Below are 25,574 nucleotides of genomic sequence, written 5' to 3' on the forward strand. Positions count from 1 at the left end.
GGAGCACAGTGCATCATAAATCTGCACATCTGTAACCCATGGAGGGAACCTGGATCCCACATGCTGTGTCTCTCTGTAACTGGAGCCTCTCTTCCTGGAGGCCAGCAAGGAGCATTGAGGACATACGGCTCTGGAAAGAGGATGGGCACAGCCCCAAGGGTCTCCATCACTGCCTGCTCATGCAGCTGTCTCTGGTGTCCCTGGCAGGATAAGGCAAAGCACCCAGCTTCAAGCAGGGACAACCAGGCCAAACGATTGCGGCTTTCTCCTTCACAGTGTGTCTGAGCCCTGGGCAAGGAAAATATTGACAACCGTGATGACATTTGCGCTCCTGCCACCAGACAGGCACAGCACCCGCTTCCAGACAAAGTCATCCCTAATGAATCCTTTGAGCATCCTGGGTGTCATGCTCCAGGATTAAATGCAAGGTATAAATACACACAGATGGCTTCTCCCAATGTAAACCTATAGCCTCCCCTTTTGGAGGCTTTCCATGTGAGTGGCAAAAGGAAATACAAATCCCAGCCATAAATGGAAACATTTGCAAGGAATGGGGTAAGAGCAGCTGCCAAGTTACAGTTACTGCAATATGACTAAGCAGCAAAATCAGCACAAGATCCTGTACTTTCTGTAAGATGCTGCTCTTTCACACATACAAACACCGCACAGCTTTCCTCCCCCCTCCGCTCCCCCACCATCCCCATTCTGGTCACCAGAAACACAAAGACACTGGGAGCTAGTAGGCAATGGGGTGCCCAGATCCTGAAAGCTGGTTCCAAGTGTTCTGAAGAAACAGCGGTCCCAAACCCAGCAGAATTATCATGAAATAAGAAGCCAGGAACCATTTCAGAGTTCATAAACTTTCTGAGCTGCTTCTGAGGCGAAGTAATGCACTAAAGAGGGGAGAAGATCCCTCTTTAATTTCACTCTGCTTCATGTAATGCCTTGGGACGGCAGAATTCTTTCCTCTGAAACCCTGATTAGCCCAGGATCCTGCAGGCAGGCAGAGCAGATGACTTTCTGTTGCCTCTGGAGAAATGAGGACCAACAGAATCAAGGCTGAATGGCTGAAGCTGGCAGGCACCTCTGCAGATCAACCAGTCCAGCCCCCTGGCTCAATCAGGGTCAGCCAGAGAGGGTTCCCAGAACAATGTCCAGCTGGGTTTTGAGTATCTCCACAGATGGAGATCACACATCATCTCTGGGCAACCAGTTCCAGTGTCTGACCATCCCCAGTGTAAAAAAATGTGTTCTCTTGTGTTCAGGTGGAATTCCGCATGTTTCGGTTTGCGTCCCTTGTCTCTTGTCCTGTCAGTGGGCACTACTTCATTACTTCCCATCAAGTATTGATACACATGGATAAGATCTCCTGAGACTTGTCCAGCCTGACCAGTTCCAACTTTCACAGCCACTCCCTATATGAGAGATGTTCCAATCCCTTCCTCATCTTGATGGACCTTCAATATACCTTATTCAGTAAGTCCATCTCTCTCATCCTGGGGAGCCCAACACTGGACACAGTACTCCTCCATGATCCCATGCAGATACAACAAGGTCATACCCATCTTTGCTTGCAGCCTAGAAACTGCTGTGCTATAGTTTCTCACACCAAATTGCCTTCTCTTGCAGATTCCCTCCCCTACCCCAAAGAGGATACAGAAAATCTTCCCGGAGAGCACATTTTCTGCCTTCCCATGCTTCAGTGGTACCTGTCTAGCAGCCAGACTGAGTCTACCAGAACGCCCGTGCTGCAGCCTATCATCAACTGAATGAGGCAGTTCCTGGGATGTGGCAATACCTATATTCTGCATAAGGAACGCCATGGTTGACTCACCATTCAGTGGTACAGCATCTACCAGCAGAGCACTTCTTGGCCATGTCTTGCTTCCCAGGCCCTGCATTAACCATATAACAATGTGAACGCAAGGGACTCCAGATTTGCAGGAAATCTCAAATTCCCTTGTGGCTATGAAGAGTGGAACCACTCACTTTGGGTTTGAATTCCCAACACCCACCTGCTTGCAAATGAGCCAGCAAGAGCGCTGTCTTGCATAGCAAAGGGAACAGCGTGGGCTAGATGAGACATCAGCTGAAACTGGAAACTGCAGGGAGCCTGAGACCTTTGGCCAGATCACACAAGCTCAAAGCACAATCAGCCTCAAGAGTAATATTGCCATTTTTGCATGCAGCCCTCCTCCTGAACCATGGGGAGCACATGCTCTTCCAGCAGCCAGCACGGGTCTTCCCATGGGATGGGACCTGGGAGGCCCAGGGATGTTGCAGAGGGAAATTTATGCAAAGCTAGTCTGCTCCTGCCTTGAAAGATGTCCTGGTCTGAGATAAAGAGAACTGATTCTGTTCGGTAATTTTTACTTTTCAGCTCAGTCTCTTCTAAGAGGTTGCACTTTCTGAAGTTAGCAGCGTGTTTTTGCCAGCAATGTCTGCTACTAGAAGGGATAACACCTGATGTTCACAGTTACTACCAGGGACTGGTTTGCAGAAAGGCTCTTGCTTATACTGACTCCTGTAGTGACCAAGGTCACTGCTGGATCTTGTCTGTCACACTGGGGGTGCTGGGAAGAAGTAAAAGGGTCACAAGGAAGTAAAAGTGGCACCTCCAGGAAGGAACAGATGGGACAGGTGACCAAGAGGAGTGTTCCATTCCATGAATGCTATATCCAGTATAAAGCTGAGGGATCATGGGAGTTAAAGCCTCTTCTTCAATGGCCAGCATCTGAGGAAGACTACATCTGATCTTCTGCCTTTGATCCTGACCCTGATTTCACAAAAATCCAGCTCCCTCCTCTCTGCTGCTGAGCCTGGGACTTCCCTGGAGCTGCCTGCTCTGCAGCACCACTGGCAATGGCTACTGAAGGGAGTCGGGTTCGATAACGGATTTGTATATGTTTATATATAGTTCGTTATTTTTGTTATTTCCTTCTCAGTACTATTATTGTCTTATTAAAGCTGTTTTAGTTTTCTCTTCCAATCCGTAAGTCTCTCTGCCTTATTCCGTTTTCCTTCCTGTTTTGGGGAGGGAGAGGGGCTAGAAAGAATCTGTCGGCATTCAGTTGCCAGCCCAGCCCTAAGCCCCGACACCAGAGGTAGTGAATAACAACACTTTTGTCAGGACCCCGCAGTGCCCTGGGTGTGACGTTCGGGTTGCATCCCAGGCTGTTGTTGAGACGGCTGGTTTCAAAAGCACAGCAATCTGCCACACGTTCTCATTTACCCTGCGTGCCAGACCCCCTTTGACACACTTTTCAAAGGAGCTGTGGAGATCCAGATGGGACTCATCCAGCTGCCCTCAGCTGCATCTTGTTAACTGTGAGCCCAGCGCTTCCATGCTAGGCTCTCGGCGCCAGAAAAAACTGCAATCTGCTGCTCGTGGCCTGAGCTTTATCCAGGACAGGCTTGCCCTAGAAAAGCAACACACTGATTTTACAAGCTGCCTTTGTAAAATCTCAAGTACTTCAGGTCCTGTGGAAAATACTGTATGTAACTGTGTTTAGCTCATATGTTAACCAATACATAATTTTGTATATAGAGATAATTTTGTCACCAGAGGTACAATCAGAAATCCAGAGCTCTCAGAAACAATTTGGACTAAATTTCCCATTTATGTAGAAAGAAGCATGACTCAGACAAAGGAGCACTTTGTAGCTTCTGAGGGTTTGGATTTTTTTAGAGCAAGAGAGGGATTTACAGGGGCTTCAGAATTTATAGACAAACGATTTGAGCTAATACCCATGTTTATGAAGGTCCCAACTGCTTTCTAGAACTGAGCCGTGAAACACCAGTCAGGGTCTGGCAAATAGATCTATTTCCTGTGCTTTTGGAGCAGTGAAAAAATGTGGGATCTAGGTGACAACAGTGCATATTTATTCCTGCCCTGTTTGCTTTCTCTTTAGCCATGAAAAATTCTAGTTGAAGAATGGGTTGTTTGGGCAGAAGAAAAAAAAATAAGACAGAGTAAAGGAAAAAAAAAAGACAGAATAAAGCTTTAGGGGCAACCTCAGGATCATGTTTAGGATGCTAGAGTTAAGCTATGCAGAAAGAATTTCTTTCAAAGTGGAGTGCTCCAAACTCACAGCCTCTGTCTCAGGCCAGGACTGGGGCAGCAGCAGCAAAGGCAAAAGAGGCTGCAGGCTCCTTGCTTGCCTGCCATATCTATTGCAAGACATATCTTGAAACTGCTGGCTGACCTCCGTGGGCAAGGAGCTCGTGCTGCCAGGGCTACCCAACGTCTGCTGGTTATGCCTTGAATGCGGTATGAGGTCACACAATGTGGGGCTGGGCATCTGATATCTGATTTTGTTCAGTCTGACTTCAAGAGATGCATTTGTGACATTGCAGAAATCCCTTTCTTGCTTACACCAACATCTGAGGTTTAATACACCAGTAGGAGTTAATCCTCCAGTCCTAACACAGGAAAAGCTTGTTTCTGGAAAGCTGGAAGAACATCAAAAAGCCATTACCCCTCATGCAGAGCATAAGAAGGGATTAACAACAAAACTACCTACTTTTAGTAATTTTTAGCCCAGAAGCCAACAGGGAGCATCCTCAGCGAAAGTAACAAATGAAGCAGTAACAGGGATGATCCTGAGATCATCCCAAGAAAGGACAGGATCTTCCGGGGAGGGATCTTGAAAGACAAGGTTTGGTAAGACGGGGAGCTTTGCCTTTGCACCAGAGATGCTGGATGAGGCTCAGGTAGGTAGCTGCTGGTAGCTGCCCATCCCAGACAGTTTATGAAACACATAAATGTGCTTTGGTATTTCATCTCACATCTCCTGGAGAGGTCAGAATACAAACTGGTGTGCTTAGGAAGGACAAGTCTCAGTAAGTGCCTGAAGTTACTGTAAGGCTTTGCAGCCTCTCACATGCTGATGTGAAAACTGTTGTAGACCTGTGTGTTTTGCTCCGTTTCATGTACAGCTGGTCTTCTTTACAGAGGCTTTTGGGGCCATTGGCAGTGATTCTCCATGCCGTAGCAGCCTGAGGTCCTTCTCCCATCGAACACAGCCCCAGCAGGAGACCCTGTCCCGATAGGCAGGAGAGGGAGCACTGAGAGACGTGGATCATTGCAAAGCTGGCCGTTTTAAAACTAAGTGATTCAGGAAGCACAAAGCCCACCGATGGATTTTTTGGCCCTTGGCTTCAAGGCTCTGCCGCCTCTGGATGGTGCTGCAGCAGCCAGACTCTCCTGCACGTTGGGGCGCACATCTGAGGGAAGTGGGTACGACAAGGTCTGGCAGGCTGCTTGCAAAGTTCGGTTCTGCAAAGGATGCTATTTATTTCCTTTTGTCAAGCATCTCCTGGCCTCTCCTCTGTGACTGGGAGCTCTCTGAGCTCCTGTATTTTCCATGATAACAGGTCAGATTTCAAATTTCATCTTCAAAATTTATTTTCTTCTGGCTGGAATATGCCTGTTACTGAAGATGGCTAACTCTGAGCATATTCTACTGATCCACATGTAAACCAGAAATTGTCTTCCACGAACTTTGTTTCAGCTCTGCCTGCATACAGACAGTTTGTGCCTTAATCCCTTCCTCGTCGCTAGGGCAGCTATGAAAATCAAATGTTTCGAGGTTCTCTTGCCAGAAGCCTAGTCTAGGTTGTTATCTTGCTCCACAGGGTATCAGAAAGGCTTTGTTCTGTCCCTACAATATCTTTATGATGGGTAGACATCTCAAAATTAAATAATCATTGTGTAACTAATGTGTGGGCCAATGGAAAAAGAAAGGTCAGCCATGAAAACAACCTCACACAGACCCAGGACCGAGCAATAAGGGGACACCCCCACTGCCATCAGACCCCTTACCAGTTTGAAGAAGTTTTTCCAGATTGCTGCTGTGATGAACATGTCTACTATGAGGACCTTCTCCATAAGTGCCGTGGCTGGGAACAGGTCTTTTTGCTGTAGCCTTACCTTCAAGTGCTCCTGCAGGCTTCTGGCAGCGTGAACAAAAAAACGGGTATTCAGGTCATGAGAGAAAACAGAAAATAAAAATAAGAGACTTCAGCTGATAAATGACGCTATAAGGGAAGGAGGAACATGATCTCTGTATCCACAGTGGAAATGTCAAGAAGTAACAGGCTTAAGGGCAGCAATAGGTACTTAGGCTGGATACTAGGATGTGTTCTCTAGATGTAGCACCAGTTCCATGATTTGCAGCACTGTGAATAGCAGCAGTGATTTGCTCTAAAAGAGACCGTCCAGAGACATGGTAGAACCTCTGTGCTCAGAGCTCTTCAAGCCCAGGCAAATATCCAACTGATCAGATAACAGATACACAAACTGTGGGGTTAAACATATCTTTAAGGCGGAAAATGAGCTTAACAACCTCTTCATGCCTTGTTTCTTGGTGTTTCAATGACTAAATAAACCTAAGTCTGATGAGACAGCATCTTTTATTTGGCCAACAGATTGGTTTTGGACAGAGGCTTAAGTCCGTGGCTATACCAGGACTGCTACAGTGTATGCTTTGTGCAGTCAAATCAGATAATGTTGCAAAAATAGATGGCCCCCAAAGTTTCTTCCATGATTTTTCACTACTAGAAAACTCATTTCAAGAAACAGTTTGTCTCCCAAGACCTTTGGAGTCACCCAGAACAAGGTGACAGAACCAAAAGTGAAGAAAAAAAGAACAAAAATATTTCTCCAGAAGCATGATGTAAGGGGTAGGATGCATCTGCATTGCCTCCAGCTTCTGCTTTTTCATTCCATTTTTCTTTTTAATATTTTATCATCAAGAAAATATATTACCCCAGATGCATTTTTGTTTGGTTCAGTGGCTTGGACATTAAACTCTAACATTTTCATAAGGATGACAAAGCTGAGAAGTGTTTCCTGCAGGTGTCTGCAGCAATGGATGGGACCAAGAGCCCTGCTCTGCTGAGACTAAGCGCAGGTGGAAAGGCTGCAGCGATATTTCAGGAGGGCAATTGACTCCACAAGTTCCCAGTTTTCACTGGGAAGATCGTGTCAGTGTCTCAGGGTGCTCCTGTTAGCACATCTGTAGTTTCCATGTCTGACAGGGCTGACCACTTCTGTAAGAAATTATTTAAAAGAAACAAGAAAAACAAAGAAAAAGACATTAAATGGCATGGGTTGCTCAATTCAGAATATATCAATAGTCCTCTCAGCTTCTTGGCGAGGCCACTGCTGGGCTACTTGACTGCAGCGCCTCTCCTGCTACAGGCAACCGAAGAAGAGACTGCCAAGTGCAGGTCTAAAAATTCATCTTAGCCTAGCCCCAACACAACTTATTTAGTCCATGTATTATTTAGGTATCTATAATCTAAATTACTTAATTATTCATTGGAACTAGCAAAACCTAAACCTGTTATACACATCTCCCAGAGCTGCACCATGCTTTCACCATGCTCCCCCACCATATGCAACATTACGGAAGGCCATCAGCTTCCCAGATCCTTTACCTGGAGAAGTATGATGATGACGCCACGTGTTGGGGAGAGAGTAGGCTTCTTCTATGGTCTTGAGTTTGCTCAGAATTACTTCTGTGTGCTAACCTTGTATTTCTTAATGGATCACAGTCTCTCCTCTGCCCACAAGCTTACGTACATCATGATTCTTTGTCCTTATACAAGGGAGATCCATCCAATTGGACAAAACAATGCAAAGCTTAAACTAAAACACATTTGGGAATAATAGAGCTAAAACAAGTCCCAAATTCCAGAGTAGTGAGAGACATTTGAACATTCAGTTATTCTGCTGCTACAGCTAGCAGAGGTTAGGCAATGGACCTCTGCTCCTTGGAAAAATCGTAGGCACTTGAAAAAATCTTAAATAATTTCAAAAAAGTAATTCAAAATCATCCCAGGGCAGCTATTTGCAGTTATACAGCTTGAGGTAGGATATTCATCTCTCACTTGCCAGTTTACCTCCCTTTTTGCTCTATCCTTTGGGATTGCAGTCCCACAGTGCTGTTCCAGCCTGTCACATTGTTGGTTTTTTGCATTTCTTCTAGAGTACGTGTTCTAGGAGTCCTACCACACTGATCAGGCAGTCTCAGCAACCCCCTCCATCCCCAGCCATCACCTTCCCATGAAGGGCTGTGAATCAGCATTGCCTCAAATGAAGAGAATTTAGAGGAAAACAGAGAAATGTGGCCCAAATTCTGTCGTTGTTACATAAACCCACTTGCTAAACATCTGGAGAACATCTGAAGTTTAACAAAGCAGCCCCGCAGGCAGAGGCATTTTTGACCTTCCCTGTAATGAAAGCATAAAAATTGAGACAGAAAAAAAAAGGGAAGTAAATATAACCAGAAATGGAAGACAAAATGAGTTCAGCATATCACGACCTACTCTGGTCCAAATACCTAACAGGGGCTCCCATGATTCTACCTGGACAGTGCACAAGAGTGAGGACAGACAAGGCAACAGGCCCAAACACATGATATTGAGCACTGCTGAAAAATCCCTGCTGGTGCCTTTCTTTTGGGAAAGACATCTCTTCGCCAGGCCCCATTTAAAACTGTGTTTCTTCTGGACAAACTGGACTTTAATGGAAATGTTTAGTTTTTTCTCCTGGGTAAAACTGACAAACACTCCAGAACTGAGCCTTGTGAAGTGACAATTTTTGCTGGATTGGAATTGTTTTCTTCTTTCAGTCAAAAGCAAAAACAAGCGCATGGTTGTGGCAGAGGAAGGGAAAATGCGCAGAAGCAGGAAAAATCCCTCCTGCCACCTGCTTTTTTAGCAAAGAAGCTGCAAACCAGACCAAAGTCAGAGAGAGATTTCTCCATCCCTGAGCTCTCCAGATTTCCCCTTTCCTTCGTGGATGATTCATGCCAAAGACTGCAGTGAGTCTTCGAGAAATAATTCTTTAGCCGTAACAATAACTGCCTTTATTAGGGCAGACGCAGAGGCATTTTTTTCCCAACTTTCTGTGGAGGTGAAGAGTGGGACATCTGACACAAACTGCCGTCACCAGCAGAGCCTTCCCAGAGGTGCTCCTCAGACCTTCCAGCTGTGAGTGACGTGTCCCCGGCACTGCGGGGCAGCCAGAAAGCCCAACAAGCATCTCAGCCAAGACCTTTGGCCAGGAGAGAGCATGACTAAGAGGACCTGAGACAAGGGGGAAGCAAGGCAGTGCCTCTCTGTCACAGAAAGAGGACATGAATGTGACCCACTGTCCACAAGTAGACAGAACAAGTGACTGTGCAGGCATCCACTGGGAAAGGTACTGGGATGTACAGGTATAGCCTGGGAGTTTCCCCAAAGACACGCACTCTTAGAGCTGTTTTAGGAAGTAAACCAAACATTTGGGGAGAAATGAGCCTGGCAAAGCTGGATGAGATGTTTGATACCTCCACCGGTCTCCCTGTCTGCAGAACAAAACCCCCACCTACCCAGGGAACGAGGCACTATGGAGAGATGATGAACGTAAGCAGAAAGCAAGCGCAGCTTATCTCTTCACCTGATGACCACCATAACTCTACACCAGGTCTTCTGGAAACAGCAGTACCTACCTGTGCAGGATCTCGGGGGTTTTTTTGTGATCAGAAGAGAAACTGAAGTTGCATAAGCACTTCCCATCCTTTGAGGGCTCCGCGCTCTCCTCAAGACATTTTTATGCACTATTTAATAGATTAAGAGGATTTATAGTATTTCTCAAATCCAAGGTATTCAATAATAGTCAGATTTGTGATACAAAAGCAATAGATCTCTTCTCTATTCCTTAGAGATTTTTTGTGAGAAGTTCTGCTGGAGTCCTCCCGGGTCCCAGCAACCTCAATTTTACCAAGTGACTTTCTGAACAGAGCCCTTGAAGTTCAAGTCAGACAAACTTCCAGCGAGACTGTCGAAAACAATTTATTTGGCAAATTTCCAAAGTTGACAATTTTAGTAAAACACAGGCATAAAATAAAACTAACACATAAAATGGATTTTTTTGGATACAAAGTAAAGAGTTTGGGATGCCAATACCTGGCAATCACTGTTGCTTTCTCAGAAGCGCATGAATTCATAGCAAAAGCACCAATGGAAGCGCTGAAACAAAATCTCGCCCAGCCAAACCACATCTTCAGAGTGGTCCTGGAAACAACTGTGTAAACACCAAGGGCCGCATCACCCATGTAGCGATAGCACCTTTGTCAGTATATCTGTAGGGCGTGAGTCAAAGACCCTGGCAGATAATGGCGGCCTTTCCCTTAACTTTTCTGGGCTGTGGATGACGCCCTAATTCAATATATAGTACAGTTAGTGGGTTTCCATATGGTCCAGGTTCCTAATTCCTAGATGGCCCTATAGAAACAGTACTGCCAGAGAGCTCACTGGGAATTAGACAGCTTGACACTTCTGGGAAAAAAAAATATTAAAAAATCCCACTAACCAGGCTCAGAGAGATTTTCCAGAAAGGAGCGTGGACTGTAACACAAGTCATCAGGTTATTCATGAGGTTCCTGGTTTCACTGTAGGACCATGAGATCAGTTAGTGAAGAAGTGCAGTTATGTAGCTTCTTCTAGGGCTTCCCCCCTCCCCAATGGCTGCTCTCCATCTTTGGTTTGCTCGGTGCCCAGCTTCCCTGCCCTGAATGGGAGCGTCAGCACTGAGTGCCCACCACCCATCGCCACCCAGACCCTGGGAAATCAGTGCCTCATCCCACGGGCTCCAGGCCAGCGATGCTTCCACCTGGCTTGGATAATGCAGTCCAGCCCTCCTGCCACAAGCATGGGACATACAAACCAAACTTGCCAGTCATGACAACAATCCTGTCTCAAAGCTTGCTGAAGCACTGAACGTTTCACTTGAAGCACAGCATTGGGTTAGAACCATTGTGAGCTGGACAAGTGCTCAGATGATGTGTGAAAGAAAGAAACAAATGAACAAAAAACCCTGTGTCTGAAAGGAGCATAATCAGCCTTATGAGACCAGGCTAGTCCTTAGTGGTACAAAATTCCTCATCCGGATTCTTTCTTGGCAAAAAACAGTGGGATGAGGTTGCTATTGGTGTTCTGGCAGCTTATTGCTAGGTGTGTATGTCTGCTGTGGGGAGGGAGAAGCAGTCATGGGCAGGAAGGGAAGTTCCAGGCTAGCAGAGTAGAGAGGCAGATGACGAAGCAGGTGGACAAGGAAAGGGACTGTGCACAGCCGGGCTGTGGTGATATGGCTATCTGCATAGACACAAATTCCTCAGGTTGGTCAAGAATACTATTAATTTTGTTTTGTTGGTTTTCCTTTTTAGGTGAGACAGAAGCAGGAAGGGCCTTTGCAGAAACCCACCCAGACACTCAGTCAACAGCGATCTTCCTGGAGACAGTTTGGTAGAAGACGCCACGCAGCAGAGAAGTATAGTCGGGCACACGGAAGAGGTGGCGTTCCCCATAGACCACGTCGTAATCTGCGCTCTTCCCTGTGACCAGGACACGGATGTTAGGCTCATTGGCCTGGCTGCCCACTGCCAGCACATAGATCTCAATGTCAGCCTGCTGAGCTTCCTGCACAGCCCTCTCGATGGCCCTTGGGGTGATCCCTTGGGAGTTTCCATCAGAAAACACCAGCACCCTCTTCATCGCCCCGGCACGGGAAGACCGCTGGTACAGCGTCGTGACGAACTGCAGAGCAGCGTTGACGTCCGTGGCGTCGTTAATGAATTCCATGTTGTCAATGGCTTTGGCGATGACTGTGTAGTTGTGCTGGAACTGCGCTTCCACTTTCTGCTGGTTCCTGCCACTGTACTGGACCACTGAGACACGCACGGAGTCTTCGGCAAGCTTGCCGGCTTCCAGGAACCGCTCCGCCAGCCGCTTCACAAACTTCTTGGTGGTTTCGAAGTTCTTGCTCCCCACGCTGGTGGAGCTGTCCACCAGCAGCGTGATGTCTGCCAGCCTGTCGAAGGTGACTGCAAGGGGAAAGGCCCAGGGCTTGTTACGCTCTGTTTCTCCTCCTGCCTCTTCCACTTCCACAGAAAGCCGCCCTCTTGAAGGCTTCCTGCCTTGTTACACTTAGGAAATCCTCACTCCCTCGGTATTTGCTAGCTTGGTTAGCCCTACCCCAGAACTTGTCCTTTTATGCTTTAATTCCTTCTTTTGTTTGGTTTAAGACATGCTTACCAGGTGCTTACCTAGTTTAGACAATTTAGTGACTTTTGGTCCTTACATACAGCGCTTCCTTGTATGTCTAGGGAACCACTGCATCTGCCGAGGCTAGCTTCTTTCTATGATGAGTCTGAGGGTTGTATACACCTCTGACTTGGAGGTGTACCCCACAAAACTCCTCCCTGTACTCACTTTTCAAGCACCATTCTCAAACATTCCTGCCACAGTGCTGATTTTTCCTCATGCTCCCACCATTGTACAGCAATTGGTCTCATTACCCGTCTCAGCTAAAGCTTGTGAGGGCTAAAAACTGGCACAGCCTCTTCTCAAGGTTTGAGGTGCCAGAAAAGCAACTGTCTACGCTTTCACTCCAGGTGCTCTGGGCTGGCATGTGTGTGAGAAGCCCTGCGAGTGTCTGACAGGGCTTGTTCGCTTCTCCAGTCCAGGAGCCTCCATGTTGCAAGAGGTCTCCAAGCTATGCATGCCCACAAACATGAACTCCCTCTTCTCCTACCACAGCACCCACAACCCGTTTATGTGGCACAAGGAGCCAATACTCACTTGGGCAGGTGTAGTCCGGACATTTCTTCTCTGTTAAGAAAATTAGGAAAAATAAGGTCACCAGCTCACTCAGGAAAACCACTCCTCCTATAGTTTGCCACAGAGCCGCAGAGGGGACAAACGCTCATTGCAGCCACAGCCGCATTGTGCAAGGTGCTACAGACGCGTATGCTTGAAAAATTATGTCCTGCAGCAGGAGAGGACTTAATGGTTGGACTCGATGATCTTAAAGGTCTTTTCCAACTCAAATGATTCTACGATTCTTTGATCTTATGACTTGGACCCTGCTGCAAACTGTTCTGAGACATGAGATGTCCTTGTCCCTTATTTAACTAAACCTTGAACGCTGTTATCATCCCTCAACACCTTAGGAGTATAACTGGGGGAAGGCAAGGGAGAACAGTCTGCATCCACTCCCCCTTTGACTGAAGCAATCCTCACTACCTTCCTTACTGGCTCCAGCCCCAACCATTCACCCACCTTGGCAGACGTATGAGGTGATGTTCTGCAAGAAGGTGTCATCCAGGAGCTCAGCATAGTTGTCCCTTTGAATAGATAGTCCTGGCCTGGTTGGTCTGCTTAAACAAGCAATGTCATTCAGGTGATCTGGATTTGGAGGGTTCCGGAAAATGTCACCTATCCCAAGGGAAACCACCTGCAGGGAAGTTAAAGTCTGTCATCAGATGCATTCATCATCTAATGCATTCATAAACTTGAATGCTTGTCACTCTGTGAGTGTTTCTAGTGACATGTGTCCCCCCCGACCTATCCTTGGGTAGCAAACACATGAGAACTGACACTACTCTGCTGCACAGCTCCTGCATGGCAGTTGCCTGCAGCATGGCACTTCTTCCCCTGTGCCCTTACCGGGGTGACATCGCACAGAGAGTTGAGTGGCGTGGGGTCCCGTAGCGTGTCGGAACGCCCATCAGTGATGACGATGGCGACGCGCTTGTCAGAGGTGAATCTCTGCAGCAGATTTTCCCTGGTGAACTGCAGGGCTTCTCCAGTGAAGGTGCCCCCAGCTATCCATTTCAGGTTCTTGACTGCCCTGCAAGAACAGGCACCAGTGAGCCAGGAAGCTCTGCCCCATGGATGCTGAAGGGGCCCCTGGGAACACGTATCTCTGACACAAGGCAGGGAAACATCCCTCCAAGGGGCTTTGAGTGGAAAACTGGCAAACTCCTTGGCCTCAGCACCACCTACAACACCACCAACTGCTACTTTCCATTAAAGAACATTTAGCCCTCTCGCAGTTGCTGGTGCTGCTGGCCTGGAGATGGAGGGTGGGAGGAGGTATCCCTGGGTCAGGTCTCTGCAGGATGACACGAGACCCCCCCAGACTCACTGTTTGAGTGCCCCGATGTTGTCTATGTTGGCATCCCCCATGGCCACCAGCTCCTGCGTGTTGCCATGGCTGTACTGCACAACGCCCACACGGGACTCCCCAGCTTCAAACTGTTGGAAGAAACAGAAGCCAGTTAGGGTCGGATACCTCTGGGGAGAGCTCAGAAATCCTGCTGGTTTCTACTGAATACCTTCACGGCAGGCTCTGCTGCCTCTCCTCTGCCCTATTCCAGGCAGAAGGAGCCCCAACAGGAGTGTCAGTGCCAGTCTGTGAAACAAAACCCAAAACCAGGTTTCCTGGCTCAGTGGCACGTTGGCCACAGTGGGTGGCTAGGAATAGATCTTTTTTCAAAACTTGTGTTCTTCTTCCAACTCAGTGGTTTTGCTGCCCAGCTCTAACCTTTCTGCTTGTCACAAGCTCTTTTCTAGACAAAGAGACCCGTGAATGCCCACATGTGTCCAACGGCAAGTTGTTGTGACTTTACAGCCCGTGTGCTACAGATGTGTCTGGAGTACCTTAAGGAAAGACTGGATCTCAAACATCCCTTCCAAAATTACCGAGACAAATGAAATTTCCCACGCACAGTGGGTTACCAGGGAAGAGTTAGAAGAGCAAGCATTTGTGTTCCTCTTCGGACTGGAAGATTCACTACTGGGACAATATTGCAGTTTTGGGCTGCAAAGATCCTTTCTAGTAGTGTGCTTAAATAGTGAACTGAACTCAAGCTTGGGGGCAGACAACAGTGCCTGGGAAGTGCCCTGACTAGCAGGGAGCTCAAGGAAGTTGCAACACACCTCATGTCTTATCTACTCCAGTCACCTGAAATGCTCATCAGGACATAGAAAAGACTGAGAGATGGACTAATCAGATGAATGCTTTATGAGACATCTGCTCTGGAACACAAAAGAAGTTCACAGCTACAGCAGAGTCCCTTTGCCCAAACTGCTGTGTCTTCTCTGCCACTTTATGAAGCCAGGAGGAATCAAGACTAAACGCACTTGCACCCTTGAAGCTAAGCCTCCGGGAGGCTCTTTGATGTGGAGGCATCTCCTAGTTTTTCCACTTGCAGTGAAAAACAAATGAGTGCACACAAGCATGTCCCAGCACTCGGAAATCTCACCTTCACACGCTCGTCCTTGCTCAGGCGGTCGATGACTTTGATGATGAAGTCCTTGGCAATCTGGAAGTTCTGCAGACCAATGCTTTCTGAGCTGTCCAATACGAAGAGGAGGTCGACGGGACCGCAGGTGCACTCTGCAGCAAGGCACAGGGGTGGAGGGGCTTGTGTTTTGTACCTGAGCAGCTCACTCAGAGCAGCGTGTTTTGCAGGGAGGGTACCAAAGCAAGCGGCTGATGTCTGCTGTTAGCCCTGACCGTGTGAGTGCCCATGCTCTATCTACCAGCAAAGCACGTTGGTAAAATAAAGTGGCAAAAGAGCTGCATAGGGAGACTTGAAAGTCAGTTCACCAATTTTGCCATTTGCATTTTGCTCAGCACCGCTTATAAGACACGTAGCATTTCCAAGCTGTGAGCACCTTTAAACCACCCAGTAATTATTCCAAAATCTATTTCCTCATATGCCTTCTCACTCCTTCCATTCACCCAGCCCAGGAGGACAGAGGTGACACTGGTGGGCTGAAGGAGGCTGACTCAGCTTGTTGCTCTCTTTTCCCGTGGCTTAAAGACATCATGTGCCCTTAGCTCTTCCTTCAAGATTTTGGACTGCAAATCCAGCCCACAAAGTGAGTATCAGAGAAAAAAAAACCAAACCACCCCAAACCCAGCACATTTCTCTGCAGACAAGCACAGGATTTGGAAGGAGGACATAGCTGGATCCACAGACATCCGTTTCAACTGCAAAAAGGGTGGAGAAAATCTGCCTGCAGTTTGCCTGCACAAGGCACCTCGACAACACTTTCTTGTGGGATCCAGCCACAGCATCCTCACAGAGATCTCGCTGCTCTTCCCTGCCTTGCTCACGGCTCAGTCCTCCCTTCCAGGCTCTCACCCTGTCTCCACAGCAGAAGGCAAGGGGCAGGGAAAGGGAGGGGTGCAAGCAAGGAGAAGGGCTAGCAAATGTTTGCAGAGCGATTTTGCCAAATAACACTCACCACAGCAAGCTAGAGGAAAAGGGAGGGAAAGAAAGAATGTTAAAATGCTTGACACAAGGGCTTATTCCACACACTAATGCAGGCTGCAGGTTTGTGTTTCTGCAAACCCAAAGACACCTGGTCTGGAGAATTTCAAGCCTACAGAGGTTTCCCTCCAGGCAGATCTCTCTCCTGTTTCAGAGTTTGATGCCCTGACCTGGAATACTGGATGCAGTAGAGCTCTTTTTCTGCACACACTGCTGCATTCTTATTTAAATGAAAAGAAAAGCTAATCCTGGAGGGATTAAGTAAATCACCAGAGTATGGAGCTCAAACTCAATTCCCTAAATACCCTATGTCCTTCCAGCACTTCTTTACTGGCTGAGGGCCAGAAACCCCTTGCAGCTGCTCCCCATGGCAGGACACCCCAGAACAGACATCCCTTTCCCAAGGGGATAAGTCAGGTCCTGCTATTCAAGTAAAAAAAAAAAAAAATTTGTGAAATGATCCACACAAAGATTTCACACAATTTTGCTTGCAATTTGCCTGAGAGGTAGCCATGTATGTAGAACCACAGACAGAGCAAACCAGTCTGCAGCATGCACAAGTGAAACAGAGTTGGGCAACCTATTCTAGAGGTGAAGCTGAAAGTCCCTGTGTCAAGACAAAGGACAGCAACACACAAAAGATTTGCTGTCCCAGCTGCAGGGATGACTTCTCCCCCAGCTCATTGACTTAGTCATGACTTGTGGAAGGGGAGTGATGCCCATGTATCTCTCTGGTGGGGATGGCCCTGCCTGATGGGAGTCGTAGAAAAAGCTGCTACCTCCTGCTCAGCAAGGAACTGAACAAGGCAGGAGTGGTACAGGGATACTCACAGCACATCTTCATGATGATGTCCAAGATTTCACATTCCTGAAAATGAGAGGTAGAGAAATGTTTGAATAACAGTGAGAAGGCTTCCTAGGTGCTGCCCACCACCTCTGCTGCTGCTGTGTGCCCTCAAAGCAGGTCCTGATCTGGAAATGAGTGATGTGCAGATGGGGCACACTACAGAGTGGGCTGGCTGATGATGGACTGGCATGAAGGTGATCTGGCCAGTGAGACTTGGTGGGACAGTAATTGGGGGACAGCCACCACCCAGCTTGGGAGCACAAGGCTCTCCCAGCAGTGACCCTCCCGCAGGAGCCATCACGCTGGGCAGAAGAAGCACAGACCACGAAAGCAAGCAGTGCCCCGATTCCGTCCCACTCACATCTGGTCCTGGAGGCCCCACAGGTCCTGGTGGTCCCTGTCAAACAGAAGCACGGACAGAGCAGTTACAAAAGCAGCCAGTCCCATACACAGCATACTCTGCCGATACCATGCTAAGCAATGCAGAGTCTAGAAACGTCTCCTGGCTTCCCAGTTGCTGGCCCCTGCACTGGGCTTTGAGTAGGTTACATCTACTTGCTTGTACAAATGTCCTGGGGCTGCATAGAGGTGGGGGAAAGGAGACCCCCTTCCACGTGTGCTGTGCTGACCGAGGTGGGAAGGCAAGTTCATGCCGCAGGCAGCGAGCACAACCCCCCACCCCGTGTGTGACAGAGCTTGGCGTTGCCTCTACAGCACCCACAGGGTGGGTGGATGGATGGATGAATGGACATATGGATGGATGGATGGCTATTGTTTTCTCAGAAGATGCCTCTCCTGTAGCCTCCAGGCCAATGTGAAGTCAACACAGGCAAGTGGCTACTCAACACAACCAGAAACACTTTCAGGTTCATGATGTCTGCTCCAAGAAGCTGCTTGCCCCGACTGAATCTGATCACGTCAGAATGCTTCATTCATGATAAAGAAATAGTGCCTGTATTTTCTGTCCTGTTTTGGGATGAACAGGATTTCAGAGACCTGTGTACCAGGCTGCAACAGTGAATTTTCAAACTGCCTTGCTCCTGCTGTGAGCAGGGCCAAGAACAGCAAGTCTGCATCCAGCCCTGCCGTTGGGAGCTCCCTCTGCCCAGCGCATTGTGCTCATCGGTGCAAACCTTGCCAGGGTCTTTACTTACCGGGCGGCCCTCAGGTCCCCTGCGGCCTTTAGCTCCTTTGATGCCCCTGGGGCCAGGGGTTGGGTTCTGGAATGAAAACAGAAACAAAATCCACAAATCTGTGTGTGTCAGGGTGCAGCACCTTCCCCTCCAGATGTCTGCTGAGGCCCACTTAGCACTGTTATCTGAGAGTGCTTGTTGTACCCAACAAGTTAGGACTTGAGAGGGTCAGGATGGGCACCAGGAAAATCTCCCTGCACAAGACAGCGGTACAGCACAGGTGCAGCCTTTGGTGCTATCTGGAAGCATGCAAAATCTTGCAGAGGTGATACCCACCTCAACCTAACAGATCTGTTCTGCCATAAACGGCTGAACACAGACGAGAACATCTGGAAAGAGCTCCCCTTGCCATCAGACACTGCTCAGCAGCAAAGGGCACTTGCAGACTTGCAAAGTCTGATGGGTTCTGACCCACAGGCAAGGTAATGTTAGAGACCCAACCCAAAGCTCCTGCACTGTGTTCACAGAAAAAGATGATTTAGTTTAATACATATCACTCACATCATTGCCAGGGTCTCCAGCTTCTCCCTCATCACCTTTTGGACCAACATAGCCTTTTGTTCCCTGAAAAATAGTACAGAATGGACAGCTTCACCATGCAGCTGGTGTAGAGGCTCTTGGAGCCAGACCACTGGCCACAGCAATTTCTGTTGTGTGTGTGAAGCAGCAGCACTCTTACATTAATGCCAGGGTCACCTCTGTCTCCTGGTCGTCCCTGAGAATGAAGGAAAAAACGCATGTTAGGTCAGACAAGCAGAAATACTGATCTCAAAGTTTCAAAGCAGCACAAAATACTTACTGGGGCGCCTGTGAATCCAGTTGTGCCATTGCCAGGAGGGCCATCCTCCCCCTAGGAAGGGAGAGAGAAATGTGTGAGGTAATGAAAAGCAGACCCCTTAGATAGCACAGCAGCAGGATCCAGTCCTCCTTGGACTGTTTATCTCCACAGCAAGATGCCTGTGCAAAAAATATGCGACTGGTGGGTTGGACACTGGTGCAGGCAGGTAAAAAGATCATCTTACTTGTGTGTAACCTGCACAGCCACTGAAAGGAGAGTGACACTGTCCCTTTCAAAGACTGGGGATATGGTCACAGGCCGAGAACAGACTGGGAAGTATCAGGTCTCTGTTTCTGGAAAGTACATCCCAGCATATGGCTCTTTGAGCCTGCAGATATGATGCATATTCAAAAGCAGGCTGCTTGCAAATTTTCCCTGTACCTCAGCTGTGTGCAAATGTAATTTATTTTCTCCTTAAGTTGGATCATGACATGTGGAACCAGCCTGTTGTACAGCCTTTCCACGCTGCGTGCAATCCCCCCAGACAAACGTCACTCACCCTTTCTCCCATCAAGCCGGGGTCTCCAGGCAGCCCACGTGCTCCAGGCAATCCTTTTGGGCCCTGGAAGGAGCAGAAGAAGCTGTCAAGCATTGCACACCATCCTTTGTGTGGGAAAACTATACCTTCTGAGGCAACCAGGTACCAACATGAGCCCATCAGGGAGGCGTTTTGCTTACACAAGAGAAACGCAAAGCCCACATCTGGGCTAGGATTCTGCTTGACTCCTGCCCTGGGGATCAAATCTGCTGGCAGATTCAGGTGTCTGCCCTTGGAGAGCAGCTCCCCCAGCTTCCGTGATAGGAAGCCACATGACTTGTCGTGTAGCTACACGCTCCCCATGAAATGACCTCTGGGTAGTGGTGAAAAAGGGATCCACGGCCTTAAAGACCCGTGAAAAAATGCCTTGATATGTCTCTAAGGAAGTTAGCACCTGAGTTTTTACATACAACCTGTTCCAAAGACCCAAGGGATTTAGGGAGAGCTTTAACAGGCAGCAGCTCCTGGTCTTCCCTTCGTTCCCTGCCCCAGAATATGTGATGATGAAGCAGCACTGACCTCATTGCCACGAGGACCGTCGTCTCCTCTGTAGCCCTTGGGTCCTGGGGGTCCAATCTCACCCTAGGGAAACACAAAGAGCTCTCACAACAGGGATTCTCTCCTGGTCCTGCTCCTGCCCTGAAGGGCTAGTCCCTTCATTTTGTGACGTGATGGGTGGGGGCATCCGCCTCATGCTTTGCACCCATCAGTGAGTCACCTCTGCCTCTGCCAGCCTCACAAGAAAGGACCTATTGATGGGACTTGATACAGGTGGGGAGATGCTTCAGGAGCTGTTCATGGCTCCCACCCTGTGCTCCCCTGCCTGTACAGGCTGCAGCTCCCCACACATCCTTCTGCCCTACTTTCTCGCAAAACCCCGTCAGAGGCAGCCCTGACCAGATCCCTGCTGAGCACGAGCCAAAGCAAGAAGCTTGCTGGGCCAAGGTGTGACACTGCAGGCATGGATTGAACACCATGTGCTCTCACTGGCAGCCTGGCTGAGGGAGGAGGCAGCCTCTGAACAGAGCCTCCAAGGCCCTTAAAGCCATCCCTCTCCTCCACACCTCGGTCCACTAACAGAGGACCCAGTGGAGAATAGGACCAGGGAGGCAGGGATGGTGCTTTCTAGCAGTGAAGGACAGCTGGACTGCACAGTGGCATCTCATCAGCTGTGACAGAGGTGCCCCTGGGTCAGCGAACAGTCCTTGGTGAAGCATATGACCCCGAATAACACAGACCTCCCTCCACAGAGGCCCTCCCCATGCCTGGAGACTCAGACAGGTCTGGGTCACAGCCGGACTGGCAGAGGCCCTTGCATGGTTCCAGGGAGTTTTTGTCCTCAGGAGGCTGCAGAGCACTGGCAGCACGGGCTGGAACAGACCAAAGCTGTCACTCTGCCACATTCCATCTGGGCAGTGGTTGCTCGCTCCGTCAGCTGCAGGGCTGGCCAGAGACAGCCAGAGACAAGAAAGAAGGTGGAAGGAGATTTGTTTTCTCCTAGAGCTCCAGCAGATATCCAAGGGAGCGCTCCCACCTTCTGCTCAGTGCCAGCAGCCCTTCATAGGGCTTACTGGTCAGGAGATTAGTAATGATGGAGGGTAATGACTGGGTAATGCTCTTGCCCATTGGTCCAAATGCTCAAGCAAGGCAGCATCTCACGTGGAGCTGGGTGTGCAATCAGTGCCCAGGCGATGGAGTTGGCAAAGGTAGGCAGAGGGTGGGAGAGCATGATGGCTTGGCAGCTGATCCCTCCAGCATCACTGCAGCAGGCAGCCGGCATGCCAGCTCAAGACTCCTGACCCCTGAAATGCTCGCAGCAGTACATGCTCAAGAGTTTCCTTCATATTTTCATTGCATCAGCAGCACTTCTGAGCTTTCTGGGAGCTGGCTTAGTGCAGTGGCTCAGCCTAGTCCAGCTTTGCAGCCCCTTTCTCACTACCTAAAAGCTGAGAAAACTGAAATCCTCTCCAGCTATCGTCTCTGCTCCTTCTCACAACAGCAGCTGGGAGAAGCTGATACAAAACATCCATGCACGCTGCATGCGCCCTTCTTCCAAGGAAGAGTGTACATGTGGGTGCAGAGGACTTGAAACTACACAGTGAAGTGCGGAGCACTAAACTGCTCAAAGGCATGTGACCTTATTTCTGCACAAAAGCCCAGAAGAGAGAAAGTTGGGAAGGAGAGACAAGAACTCATGATCATTAACGTCAGCCCAAGCTGGATCCACAGTACCCTTGGCTCATGCTGACCATACATGTCCTCACTGTAGCACAGAGCACAAATCCCTCATGGCCCTGAAGGAGTTTATAAAGAAGCAGGATTTTGGGTTAGGAAATCTTTAGCAGCTCCCTGCCCACCGCCTTTCTGAGAGCAACAAGAACCACAGGACGAAGGGCCACCATAGCCAGGAAGAGAGAGGGACCACCAAACCTGGTCACGAGGGTCAAGGGAAGAGCATGCTGACCTTTAGCTTCTCTTGGATAGAAAGAGGATGAAAGAGAGCCACAGGTTAGCAGGAGTCCTTTCCCCTTGCCAAGAGAAACACAACTGAAGAGCCAGAGCTTGCAGATAACGCGGCTTGAAAAACACTTGTGTTTGCCAAAGCGCTACTCTTACCCAAGCCCAGTTACGCATTTACTTTTAATTTGGCCAAGCAAAAGCATTCTTCCTCAGCTCATGGAAAAAATGTCCTTGCTTTGCAACTGCTCTTGAAATTTCCCTGGAGTGATGGAGGCACTGGGACAGTCTCTGCTCTGAGGAGGCACTGAAGCTACTTCTGTAATGCTTCCCTCTCTGACAGGGGTTTGACTGAAGTTCAGTGCTGGGGAGGGAAAACTGTTGCCCCACTGGCTCAGTGACAGCAGGGTGACTGTTTTTTCTCCTTTCTCCTTATTGTCCCTACTACTGAAGGCTGGCTGGAGACAGTATCTGTCCCAGCCTGGTTATACACCGTGCTTGCACAGCTTCAGCTCCCGGGTTCACATCAAATCTCCACCTTAACTCTGTCTTCTTCTGTGCAGTCCTCCTTCCTTGAACCTAGAATATGAGCCTCTACCACAGAGAGCAGCTCCAGTCCTTTGCTGGTGTCAGACTGTAGAACGGGTCCGTTACATACACACATACAAAGAGCTGCCCTTCCACTGGGGCCACCTCCCAAAACAACACCTCTCACTGCGGCAGTGCCCAACGAGCTGGATGCTGCCAGATGATCTTTGGTTGTGGCAAGAGCTGAGCTCAGCTACAGATAGCATGTTTTGGAAAATCCTGAATTTCATGGTCTTCACTAGCATGAGATAGGCTTGAGGGAAGCCTGACTCCAGGCACGCACAACCCTGGCACAAGCATGTCGTGTCCCCAGGCTGTGGCATGGTGCAGGTCTGCTGCAGGGGTCACCCGTGCTGTGGATAATGTGAATGCAACAGCAACCCCTTCATGGCTGTCCTGCACTGCACATCTCCTTCAGGGCTCTTCAACACTTGGTTGGGCACAAAGGAGTTCCAAAGCTGCCACTTCTTTGTCTGCACACTCGTCTGCATGCTTCGCCCCTCATCGAAGTTCTGCTCCATCAGTGTGGGTGTTTGTCTCAATACTTCCCTGATCCTGGGCTTCGTCATAACTGATGGTATGAGTAGCAGAGGAGTTGTCCCCATCGAAGGGTGATGTCAAAGGATGATTGCACAGGTGCAAAGACCCTGCTGGCCATTGCAATCACTGCTATTGTCATGAAGAGTTAACCCAGCAACACCTCTAGACCCAGAGTTACCAACTGGGAGCTGGGTATGCCTTTGGGAAGAAAGAGTATTTAATTGTGCTGGGGACAGAAGCCTTCCTTAGGCTGGAGGTAGCCAGCTCTGCTCTCCAGAAAGTCTGTGGGGTCGGAGATCTCTTGCTTAAGGACCGTGAGGACAATCAGACCACAGAGCAGGAGGGCCAGACCTTGCAGCAAGCAGATTTGAGGAACACTGGCTTTGTGACAGACTGTCTCTGCAGATGCCAAGAATGTCAGGGACACTGCTGGGGCCCCATCAGGCTATCCTCATGGACACAAGAGGTCTCATTGACTCCCTTGACTGAGGTGAGCCGTGTCTGGCCCCAGGCCTGAACATTTTGTGCATTGCTGCAGCTTGCACTTGCCAGTTTCCAAATCTGTCAGATGTGTTGACATCTGTTTCCATGGGATTGGGAAATGGCTTGGAGGTTGCTCTGTCCCCAGCCCAACAGCCAAGCCTCTGGCTTTTCAGCCCTGTTCATATTCTGGGTTCTCCTAGAAAACCCTGCCCCTCTTCACCAGCCTTGTTACCTGGTCTGGAAGCTGCTGAGAACGTGCCCCAAGACACTGTGACATCAGTTAAGCCCCCATGCCCACTGTTGCCACTGCCCCAGCCACTTCTACCTGGCATCCAGAAAGTTAATCCAAGCTCTTACCGGGTCGCCAGGTGGTCCGAGGGGTCCTTCCCGCCCTTGGTCACCAGGTGGTCCAGGCTCTCCCTGAAAACACACACAGAGGACATGCGAAACTCAAAGATGGACAGATGTAGGGTGCAGAGGGCCCCAGGTGCAATAGGGAGCAGGGATGCAGCACTGATAGTACATGCTGGATAGAAATGCAATCATCCAAAGAGTGAGGTTTTCGAGACAGATTCAGGAGCTGGGTAGGAAACCATCAGAGGTGTGAAGAGAGAAAGATGCACTGGCGTGGCCACCTTGAAGCCAAAAGACAGCCCTAAGAGGAAGAACTTCTGAATGGTGAGAGTGCTTGCTTCTGGGTAATATGTTTCAGCTCATTTTGTGCCAGAAAAGTAAACACCTGGAGAGAGATATCTTGCAACACTTCTGGAGACTTAGCCCTGGCCCCAAAACCATGTGGTGTCTTTTCGCAGCCATGCTCTGCAACCATGGCTGCTTTTCCAGAGCAGCGCCTGCCCTGGGCAGTCTACAGGCAGAGGACCTGCTGTCCCCACGTATGGGCAGAGACTCTGGGCGAGCAGCCCTCTTCTTCAACTCTCCCTTCCTCCAGCATGCCATCCCTGTGGAGCTAAGGGGATTTGCAAGGAAGATGGGGAGGGATGTCCTTAGCTCTCACTGCTGATCTTCTTCCATCTCCTTTGCTAACAATCAGCACCCTGAGCCATGCTAGAGCTGTTTGCAAAGAAGTGACAGCCCAGGAGAGCCTGGAAAACCTGAGTCTGGGTGTTTCTGCACCCCAATAGCTCTAACAGAAGGAAATGCTCAAGGGCTGGATATAGCTCAGTTCCACTTTCGCTTAACCAAGGTGGAGAGGGACAGCTCTCCACCAGCCCAGCAGAGCTGTGCCCCAACAGGGCAGCGTGTCTGCCCGACCTGGGCTGGCTTTGAGGCACCTTCCCCATCTAGACCCATGGCAGAAGTGAACAAGTCAGGGAGGCAAAAAGAGAGCCAAGAGGCATGGCCCCCCATCCCTACAGCCCAAGGGCTCGCTGCCAGTTCCTGGCAATTCAGAAGAAAGCTTTCCCCCCTGCAAAGTAGAGCGTTACCCCTCCCAGGGCTGCGTGAGCTAAGTGCAGAGCTTTGCCCCTTACAGCCAAGATGCCCAGTGATCAGCCAGCACCAAGCATCTTTACACGAGGTGCTGTCCTGCCTGCACCCTGGGATGTGAACCCCCTAGCCTGTGGGGAGGGGAGGTGTTCAGAAGCTTCCCATGACAGTCACGCCTGACCTAAAACCTTGAGGAAAGTGGTTGAAAGCTTGGCGACCTAAAGCTATTGCTTGCAAGCTAGAACCTTCCAGATGCCTAAGCCAAACAGTAAATACAAAATGCAACTTCCAAAGGGCCCTGAGCACCACTGGAGACATTTCTGGCAAGGTTACGCAGCCTCGTGCTTGGACTAAAACTTGGAAGGAAGCAACCCGTGGTCTGCTGAACGATTTAGCTCCAGGACACTGGCGTGCTTTCATCTCCCGCGCACATCTGCCCCGCACACCACGAGCGTCTGCAGTGTCTCTCCCCGAGCAGTCAACAGGAAGGGGGAGGTTGCCAGAGCTGCCCTCTCCCCAGGGCAGAACT

At 49.3% G+C, this 25,574-nt stretch overlaps 1 protein-coding gene across 1 annotated transcript in view; it reads right to left on the reverse strand.

Moving 5' to 3' along the window:
• Positions 1 to 11,262: 11,262 nt before the first annotated feature.
• COL6A1 (collagen, type VI, alpha 1) overlaps positions 11,263 to 25,574 on the reverse strand; it is a 23,955-nt gene continuing 9,643 nt past the window's right edge. The window contains exons 20-35 of the mRNA XM_009873790.1: positions 23,957 to 24,019; positions 20,051 to 20,113; positions 19,493 to 19,555; positions 18,955 to 19,005; positions 18,835 to 18,870; positions 18,657 to 18,719; positions 18,117 to 18,182; positions 17,324 to 17,359; positions 16,947 to 16,983; positions 16,090 to 16,098; positions 15,099 to 15,232; positions 13,979 to 14,088; positions 13,498 to 13,681; positions 13,111 to 13,285; positions 12,631 to 12,660; positions 11,263 to 11,873 (exon numbers count right to left, since the gene is read on the reverse strand). Of these exons, the coding sequence (XP_009872092.1) occupies positions 11,263 to 11,873; positions 12,631 to 12,660; positions 13,111 to 13,285; positions 13,498 to 13,681; positions 13,979 to 14,088; positions 15,099 to 15,232; positions 16,090 to 16,098; positions 16,947 to 16,983; positions 17,324 to 17,359; positions 18,117 to 18,182; positions 18,657 to 18,719; positions 18,835 to 18,870; positions 18,955 to 19,005; positions 19,493 to 19,555; positions 20,051 to 20,113; positions 23,957 to 24,019 (1,731 nt within the window). The remainder of the gene's footprint in view (positions 11,874 to 12,630; positions 12,661 to 13,110; positions 13,286 to 13,497; positions 13,682 to 13,978; positions 14,089 to 15,098; positions 15,233 to 16,089; positions 16,099 to 16,946; positions 16,984 to 17,323; positions 17,360 to 18,116; positions 18,183 to 18,656; positions 18,720 to 18,834; positions 18,871 to 18,954; positions 19,006 to 19,492; positions 19,556 to 20,050; positions 20,114 to 23,956; positions 24,020 to 25,574) is intronic.

Source organism: Apaloderma vittatum, unplaced genomic scaffold, assembly GCF_000703405.1.
Source record: "Apaloderma vittatum isolate BGI_N311 unplaced genomic scaffold, ASM70340v1 scaffold6567, whole genome shotgun sequence".
NCBI classification, from domain to species: Eukaryota; Metazoa; Chordata; class Aves; order Trogoniformes; family Trogonidae; genus Apaloderma; species Apaloderma vittatum.